Source organism: Macrobrachium nipponense, chromosome 13, assembly GCF_015104395.2.
Source record: "Macrobrachium nipponense isolate FS-2020 chromosome 13, ASM1510439v2, whole genome shotgun sequence".
Classification (NCBI taxonomy): Eukaryota; Metazoa; Arthropoda; class Malacostraca; order Decapoda; family Palaemonidae; genus Macrobrachium; species Macrobrachium nipponense.
The window spans coordinates 92381427-92391062 of NC_087206.1; the positions used below are offsets into that span (position 1 = coordinate 92381427).

General features: G+C 39.1%; 1 protein-coding gene across 1 annotated transcript in view; it reads right to left on the reverse strand.

The window, feature by feature from the left end:
* Window positions 1–2086: 2086 nt before the first annotated feature.
* The window catches only part of LOC135225212 (pentraxin fusion protein-like), a 74359-nt gene continuing 66809 nt past the window's right edge, over window positions 2087–9636 (reverse strand). Inside the window, exons 2-3 of the mRNA XM_064264523.1 lie at window positions 8056–8224; window positions 2087–2905 (exon numbers count right to left, since the gene is read on the reverse strand). Of these exons, the coding sequence (XP_064120593.1) occupies window positions 2693–2905; window positions 8056–8224 (382 nt within the window). The 3' untranslated portion in view covers window positions 2087–2692. The remainder of the gene's footprint in view (window positions 2906–8055; window positions 8225–9636) is intronic.

The window sequence follows — 9636 nt, forward strand, 5'->3', positions numbered from 1 at the left end:
TATTTCACGAAAGCACACCGTCCATCTTCGTCCTTAGACCTACACTAATATAAGCCCTCCAATACCCATCGGTTTTATAACCCTCTTTCGTTGGCTGAAACCATAGGTTTTTGGAAAAGCTTCTTTGTAAACGATCTAGCTGGATGGTGGAATGAGAACCAATTTTCGGGAGGTATCTTATGGTGGCCATTCTTCTTTCATACTTAACATATACATGAATAGTTTGTGAACATATAAATACATGAAATAATAAAAGGCGGTTAATTAAAAAATCATTCTTATTCTTCTTCTTCTTTCCAACAGTTATCCCTACATTAAGGGGTCGGTTGCCTGATGCGCCTTCTCCACTGCCTTCTATCAAAGGCATCATCCTCCACCAGACCTCCTCTCCCAGATCTTCCTTCACTTTATCTCGCCATCTAATTCTCTGTCTCCCTTTCGATCTTCTTCTGCCAACAGGTTCTTTCCAATCCCTCTCCACTCCCTCCTCGTCATCCATCCCCAGCACATACCCATACCATCTCAATCGTGACTCTCTTATCTTATCTGTCACCTTTACTAGGCCTAATCTTCTTCTTATTTCATCCTTTTCCAATCTCTCAAGCAGCGATATTCTCATAATCCACCTCAGCATTCTCATCTCTGTTCTCTCAAGCTTTACTTATTCTTTTCTTATTAGAGCCCATGTTTCCAATCCATACATTAACACTGGTCTTATAAATGTGCTATAGATCTTGAGTTTTAACTTGATTGGCATTTTCTTATCACATACTACCCCAGCTACATCTCTCCCTTCTCCCACGCCGCTTTTATCCTACTGTCAACTTCAGCCTCACATTCTCCATCTTGGCTTAAAGTAGATCCTAAGTATTTAAACTTTTCTGCCTGTATTACAATGAAGTCTCTTCTTTCTTGTATTACTACTCTGTCTCTATCTTCCCTATTGCTCACCAAAACCTCTGTTTTATCCACATTCACCTTTAAGCCACCCCTCTAAAGACTACTGCCACTCGCCAACCCTTCTCTGTAGGTCCTCCTCATCTTCAGCAGTATTCACTAGATCAACAGTGTACAACAACTCTTACAGTACTTTATTCCTGATCTCTTCACTCAACACATCCATGACCAGCACAAACAAAAATGAGCTTTGTGCTGACTCCTGGTGTAATCCAACACCAACTTCAAAGTTTTCTGTTTCCACAACTGTTATTATTACTTATGTCTTCGTTCTTTGATATATCATCTTGACCAGCTAAGCAACTTTTCTGAGACTTTCCTCTTCCTCAAACACCAAAACATCATTATTGAACTGATGAACTAAAGGAAAATGAGAGATTCAGAAATTTAAGGAAACGTAATCTCAACTGCATACCATATGTATTCAAATTCCATTTGTGCTCGGATGTATGTCCATAAATAGCTATCCTCATATGTACTTACATGTGTTGTCACAATTACTCACACACACACACACACACACACACACACATATATATATATATATATATATATATATATATATAGTATATATATATATATATATATATATATATGCACACTAGCTGACCGACCTGGTGCTGCCCAGGAAACTGATAAAATCTCTCTATCTCTCTCTCTCTCACTTCCTCTCTCTCTCTCTCTCTCTCTCTCTCTCCCTTTCCTGTTACATTGCCCATCATTTTGACATTTCATATTTCACCACTTCTTACCCCTACTTCCTATCACGGCTGAATTTGGACTTAAAGGGCATCGGGAGTGTCACTACTTATTTCAGCAAACTCGAAAACTATGGATTAGACGCTAATATCTGTCTTTTCTTTTTAAATTTTTACATTTCCAGTGTTCTTTTCCAAATGGTAAGTCATATGTATACAAAGTTTGGTTGAAATTGCTCAATGCGTTTCAGAGTTATGCTGAAACATACGCACACACAAATACATAACACACATACATACATCCAATTATATACTATATATATAAATATATCTATTTCTCGTGTGCTTACACCATCTCTGATTGGTTGCACTTTTACCGTGTTAGCATTTCTGTCACCTAAGGCTACTACATACAGTAAAAAAAGTCCATAATGCTTAAATAATGTTTGATTTGCAGCGTTATGAATGTATTGAGTTATAGAATACATAATACAGGAAGCTTTGTATCATATTTTAATTGGTTGAATCCGTATTCTAAGCGGATAATCACATTAAGAACAAAATACCACAAACCTCGGTCGAGGCAAGGCAAAGGACACACACAAAAGGGCCCTAAACCAATTGACAATTTCTCTCCTAAAATCTACTTGGTTGTAGCCAGTCACAGAGTCCACTTTGTTTTGTTTTGGTTGTAGCCAGAAACCAACGGAAGTGTTGTTAACAAACAAGCAAACCAAATCAGTGGCTACTTTCTTCCAGGAAGGATACCCTTATCAATATTCATTCATTCTTTTATTTTTATATGCAAAAATGAATTTCCTGATGTCTGCAAAAATAAATCACACTAATTCAGATGATTTATAAGTATGTACCTTACGGCTATGTAATATTTCCTTGGAAGTGATTTCCCCTAATTACTTAATTCTGTGGTGAAATTTTTTATCTCATGATAACCCTATCATTTTTGTAATCGGCTTCAAAGGCTTTAAATAATTTAACAATACCTATAAAAGCATTTTGGCCAGTACGATAGTTACTTAGTTCCTTAAACCGATAACTTTGACGGTGTTAAGCTGTAAATATTCTATTGCCTCTGCAACAATCTGTAGACTCAGGTATCTCCCCTTTACACCCTGGGCAAAGGTATACATGAAGAATCCGTCTTCCTTCCTGTAGGGTCCTCTGTAGAAATACAGAAGATCATAAGAGGAGAAGTCGCCATTCACCTCCAAGTCGTTTCCCAGGCGAATCTGGAGGAGACAAATGCCTGTTACTTTTGAAGGCCACCATCAAAGCACTCTGACACTCAAAAGTGATCTTACATTAATATTTTTTGACAAACCTTGTGATAAATAGAATGTCCTTGACATTCACTAAAGTTCTGATGTAAAATGCACAATCAGTCCATAAGATTTAATAAAAAAAATATTTCCTTTCATTTTTACGTTGCCAGATATATGTGTAAATTATGTGAGCCAAGTACAAAGTATCATCTTAGGATGATAATGTAGCAAAAGAATCTGCCGACCTCACCAGCCTTTTTTTTTTATTTTTTTTTTTGGGGGGTTGGGGTGGCCTGTGGGTATCACAGTCCTCCAATTCGACTGGGTTGTATTCATAGTGTGGGGTTCCGGGTTGCATTCTGCCTCCTTAGGAGTCCATCACTTTTCTTACTATGTTCGTTGTTTCTAGGAGCACACTCTTCTGCATGAGGCCTGCAGCTACTTCAGCCTCTAGCTTTTTCCAGATTCCTTTTCAGGGATCTTGGGATTGTGCCTAGTGTTCCCATGATTATCATACTATAATGGGCGTAATGTCTGTCTGTCTGTCTGTCTATCTGTCTCTCTGTCTGTCTGTCTGTCTGTCTGTCATTCAATCACGGGCAAACGGCTGGTCAGATGGGCATGAAACTTGGCAGGGTTATGGTGGGGACCCCTAAGATGGTTTGTAATGGGGTTTCATCCAACCTAACCCCCTCCTTTGTAGGGGGTGGAGGTGAGAAGGGATTCCCTGAAACGGAGCAGTTTCTGGCCGTGAAACGAGGCTGGTTATTCCCGTAGACTTAGTTACTTTACGATTTTTCATACATAATTTCTGTACAACTTCCCCGGAGAAAGTAGCGGATATTTCAGCTCGGACACAATAGAAGATGAAAATTATCATCAATATCCGCAAGATTTTTTGAATAACTTAAATCCATCGGGACTGCCAGTGCACAAAATAATGTTGAAGAAGTACTGCCCGGTAATGTTGCTTCGGAATTTCGATCCTGCCAATGGACATAATAAAAAGGAAACTGACAAGTTCCTACTTTCTACTCTTTTTTGGAAGACACAGGATCATAAGAGCATTTATCAGTAGCCATAACGCACTGACATACAAGTTGCGTCATTGCAGTAACATAATTTGAAAGAAAGATACTTTATTATGCGTATCACCGTGCAAAGTAATTGACAAAGAAATGAACCAATCAAGATCCCTGTTCCGTTAAATGAAAGTCACCGACAAGAGAGAGAGAGAGAGAGAGAGAGAGAGAGAGAGAGAGCCATTTAAAGACATTAATGCACTACAGTTTTATAATTTTATCTTCCTATTGAAAAATGAGAGAGAGATAGAGAGAGGAGATAATTTGTGATTTGAGAGCAAAGTAATCCGATAATCCTATCACTGTCTTCGTTACTTGACTTACATAGAGAGAGAGAGAGAGAGAGAGAGAGAGAATCATTAAAAGAGGGTAAACAATAATGAATACGAATTTATCTACATTCATTGATCATCTCTTCACTTACTTTAAGAGAGAGAGAGAGAGAGAATATCATTAAAAGAGGGGAAACAACAACGAATAAGAATTTCTCTGCGTTCAGTGATCGTCCCTTGAATTACTTTACGAGAGAGAGAGAGAGAGAGAGAGAGAGAGAGAGACTATTCGTGTAATCGCCCTTATTTTAATATTGCTGAACAAATAGTACATATAAATTTTTCACTTCTGCACCTGTACGATGGGTAAGTTTGCTAATGGGTATAATTTCCATTAGCATAATCCATATCCTTCTTATTTCTATTTTCATGTCTTGATACTTATACATTTTTTCCCTTTCTTTCTCTTTAACTCTGGTATCCCATGGTTTTGCGACATCAATGAATGATACTTTCTTATTGATTTTGTCAATCAATGTCACGTCTGGTCTATTTGCAAGTATCATCCTATCTGTTCTGATACCATAGTGCCAGAGGATCTTTGCCTGATCATTTTCTACCACTCCTTCAGGTTGCTGCTCGTACCACTTTTTACTGCAAGGTAGATGGTGTTTCTTGCACTTGCCTCTTTTTGTACTGGTTCTGTGCAAGTGCCGGATATTCGCTTGCTATGTGGTTTATGGTTTCATTTTTCGTATTGCACTTCCTGTATATTTTAGAGATGTTATTTCCATCTATCGTTCTTTGAACATATCTGGTTCTTAAGGCCTGATCTTGTGCCGCTGTTATCATTCCTTCAGTTTCCTTCTTGATCTCTCCCCTTGTAATCATTTCCATGTTTCATCGCTGGCTAGTTCTTTAGTCTGTCTCATGCATTGTCCATGCATTGGTTTGTTGTGCCATTCCTCTGTTCTGTTTGTCATTTTCCTGTCTCTGTATATTTCTGGGTCTTAGTTTACTTTTATCAGTCCTTCTTCCCACGCACTCTTGAGCCACTCATCTTTACTGGTTTTCAGATATTGCCCCAGTGCCCTTTTCTCGATGTTGACGCAATTGTCTATGCTTAGTAGTCCTCTCCCTCCTTCCTTTCGTGTTATGTATAGTCTGTCCGTATTTGCTCTTGGGTGTAGTGCTTTGTGTATTGTCATATGCTTCTTAGTTTTCTGGTCTATGCTGCAGAGTTCTGCCTTCGTCCATTCCACTAATCCTGTGCTGTATCTAATTACTGGCACTGTCCATGTGTTTATGGCTTTTATCATATTTCCAGCGTTGAGTTTTGATTTGAGTATCACCTTAAGTCTTTGCATATATTCTTTCCTGATCGTGTCCTTCATCTCTTGGTGTTTTATATTCCCTCTTTTCATTATTCTCAGGTATTTGTATCCTGTCTCATCTATGTGTTTGATGTTGCTCCCATCTGGTAGCTTTATCCCTTCAGTTCTTGTTACTTTGTCCTTTTGTTTGTTGACTAAGGCACATTTTTCTATTCCTGATGTCCCCAGATACTATCCTTACAATCTGGATTCGGGTATCTATTTCCTTGATGCTCTTACCATGTAGCTTGATGTCGTCCATGAACATCAGATGGTTAATTCTGTTGCCTCTTTTCTTGAGTTGGTACCCAGCATCCATCTTCTGCAGTACTTTTGTCATGGGAATCATGGCTATAAGAGTGGGGACAGTGAGTCGCCCTGGATGATCCCTCTCCTGATATTAACCTCTGTTAGTCTTAATCCAGACCTTGTAAGTATTGTATTCCAGTTGCGCATTGTATTTTTGAGGAAGCTTATGTTTTCCTCTGCCCCATATATTTTCAAGGATTCTGTTAACCGTTGTGTGGTATCATGTCGAAGGCTTTCTTATAGTCAATCCATGCCATGCTTAGGTTGGTTTTCCTTCTCCTACCTTTTGTGTATCAGGATCTGGTCTTTTGTGCCCATGCACTTCCTTCTGCAGCCTTTCTGTTGGTGGGGGATGGTGTTTGTATCCTCTAGGTAGTTGTATAGCCTTTCACTGATGATACCTGTTAGTAACTTCCACATTATTGTTAGTCAGGTGATAGGCCTGTAGTTACTGGCTATATTTCCCTTACTCTTGTCTTTTTGTACTAAGGATGTTCTTCCTGTGGTCATCCATTTGGGTGCATGGTGGTTTGTGATAGAATGCTGGAGTTGCTCTTGAAGTTTTTGAGCCAGTATCCATGGACTTCACCGGGACCTGGGCATTTTCTTCAGTTGGTGTCTGATTGTGTCTGTTATGATCTCAATCTTTGTTTTATTCTCCCTGTTTCTTCTTCCCTGACTTCCTGGAGCCATGTTGCATGTTTGTTGACACTGGATTGCTCCATATGTTTTCCCAGAGTCTCTTACTTGGTTTGGCTTCAGGAATTTCTTGATAGCTGTCTTCCTCTCTTAGTTGGCTGTATAGTCTTTTCTGCTTGGTTCCGAATAGTTTGTTCTGTTGGTATCCCTTATTCCTGTTCATGTACCGTTGGATCTTATGTGCTTTGTCCTTAAGCCTCTGTTTTACATCCTCTATTGTGTTGTTTAGTCCCCTCTCCTGTACTTTGTATTTCTAGTTCAGTTCCTCCCTTCTTTTCTTGCTTCTTAGCCTTTTTTCTGCCATGTCTTTCAGTTTGCTCAAGTCAGATCTCATCACCATGATTTGCATTTCCAGGCGCCTTTTCTAAGGCGGTTTCTGTTGGGTTGGTTGTGCTGGGGGTGTTGGTGTTTGTATCCCCACGAGTTCTGCTACTAGTCTTGCTCCTGCATATGCCAGGTTATTTTTTTCTGTAATAGTGGTGGTGCATATAATTCTCATTATTTCATTGACCTTACCCATTCCGCCCTCTCTGTTACTTTGTCGGCGTTTCTTCGTGTCATTGTTTGATAGCTCATCATCCCTGTTGTCTCCTGTGGTATTGTTTTTCAGTTCGTCTTCTTGTAATTCGTTGCTGTGTGTCATTTCCCTAACCAGTTCCTCTCTTTCTGTTGGTGAGAGCAATTTCTTTTTCTTCATGTTCCTTACTTGGTCGGCCAGCGTCTGCTCTGGTTTGCTTCTGTGGCTCCAGTATCTGGTTTTTGGTTACTGTCGTTGTGTTGGTCAGTTGCTGGGTGACGACCTCAAAGTACCTGACCGTCTTCCCCTTCAATTGGGCTGCATACCTCGCTGCCGGACGAAGCTCCTCTATTACCAGAGGTTCCATTTACATTGTTGTCGTTTAATCCTTCATTTCTTTTCATCATTGCTGAGTTTTGCTATTCAATCCATAGCTGGACCCTACCCTATCGGAAATAGGTACTCATTTACAGCTGAGTAGACTAAGGAAATTGTGGTAAAGATACTCTCACAAGGAATCAACGCCAAGGAGAGCGGTCACCCATCCAACGACTGACCAGCCCCAATGTTGCTTAACCAGTCCATTGACGACCTAACCCACTCTGCCACGGCGCTACATATTATTATTATTATTATTATTATTATTATTATTATTATTATTATTATTATTATTATTATTATTATTATTATTCAGAAGATGAACCCTATTCATATGGAACAAGCTCACAGGGGCCATTAATTTGAGATTCAAGTTTCCAAAGAATATGGTGTTCATTAGGAAGAAGTAAGAGGATGTAAAGAGGAAGAAGAGATACCTCTTATTAATAAAAGAAAAAAATAGGTTGATATTAGCCAGCATGCTTACCTCGAGGTCATGTAACCTTTCTGAACAGCAGTCTTGGCGACTCAGAATCATGATATGGTAAATGATTCGTTCTGATCCCAAATCGATCACCCACCAGGGACGCTTTTCGTGTGTGGAATGGAATATCGAGTTGTCATTGCCATCGATCGCCTTCTCCGGAACTTCTCCTCTGTGAAATAAATAAAAAATTACCAAAAGGTTTGAGTACCAACTACCATTCTAAGACATTTTCCTTCTTTTGCATTTAGTCTGTGCTCATGTTTTCACTGAAGTTGGGAAGTGAATAGAGCCAGTGGCGGAACTACTGGGGGTGCAGGAGGTGCAATGCACCAGGGCCCACTGTGATTGAGGGCCCACCTGGCCGCATCATAATGTCTTAGTAGATTGATTTGGTTATATATTTGTAAATATGTTTAGGTAATAGAAATAATGAAAATATAAATGATAATGATAATCACAGTAGTAGTAGAGTTTATTCTTATCTATACTATAGTATCATCATTAAATGGCAATTAATTTTGCTTTTCATGATAGAGGCCCACTCAAATAATTTGCACCCGGGCACATAACGACCTAGTTCTGCCACTAAATAGAACTAGGCCATTTCAATAACTGTATTCCCTCCTGGCTTTTTACGGGCCAAAACTAAGTATAAGGCATCAAAATAGCAACTATACCTAATTATGCTAAGAATAAGGATGTTCTTGCTTTTCAGGAATAGTTTATACAGCATCAGTTCTGTTATCTGTTCAGGGTTGTTATATTTTATATCTTTGCGTACTAAGGACCCAGTTTTTCGTCGTCTCCAAATTAAGAGCTGTTCATAAAGAAGTGCTTCACCTCTCATGAATATCCATAAAGGCTTTTCGGCAAGCGAAAGATAACAATGTCGAATTTTATCGGATTTTGCCCGAGTCCCCACAATTCACTTCGCCCTCTTTTCCTCTGGTCATTTTCAGGGAATTCTTTGACAGAGTTTCCTTAACCTAGCACTTAAGTGAGTAATTATCCTCACCTGGTCTTCCAGACTACAGAGAACTAAGACAAGCACAAACATTAAAAACAGTTCTTGATGGCCATTTTCAATAGCAATCAGCGGAAGCAAATTATTTTTGACGATGTGGCAGGATCATAAATTGAAAAAAAAAACTCTCAAAACACATGTAATTACCGACAATACACAAACAACCAAACAAGAACAACAACCACAACAGAAGACCACTGCACAAACAATCACTAACAACACAAAAAAACAACAATGTGACAAGCCAATACACATACACACTAACAACATCAAGAAATCACAACAGCTCACCAACAATAACCCTCAACAACTCACTACTACAACAACTCATATATAACTCAACAGAAACTCACAAGCACAACAAATAAATCTAACAACACAGGCACAACAACTCTAAGCAAACAATATCAAACTTAACAACAAATCAATAACACACAAATTAACTGACCATCTATAATATTTAAGACTGCAGCCAAAAAAACTGACTCTCCACCACAGGTTCTGACCACAGACTGACTCACAATACAGACCAGACTTGCGACCGACCCAACAGACAC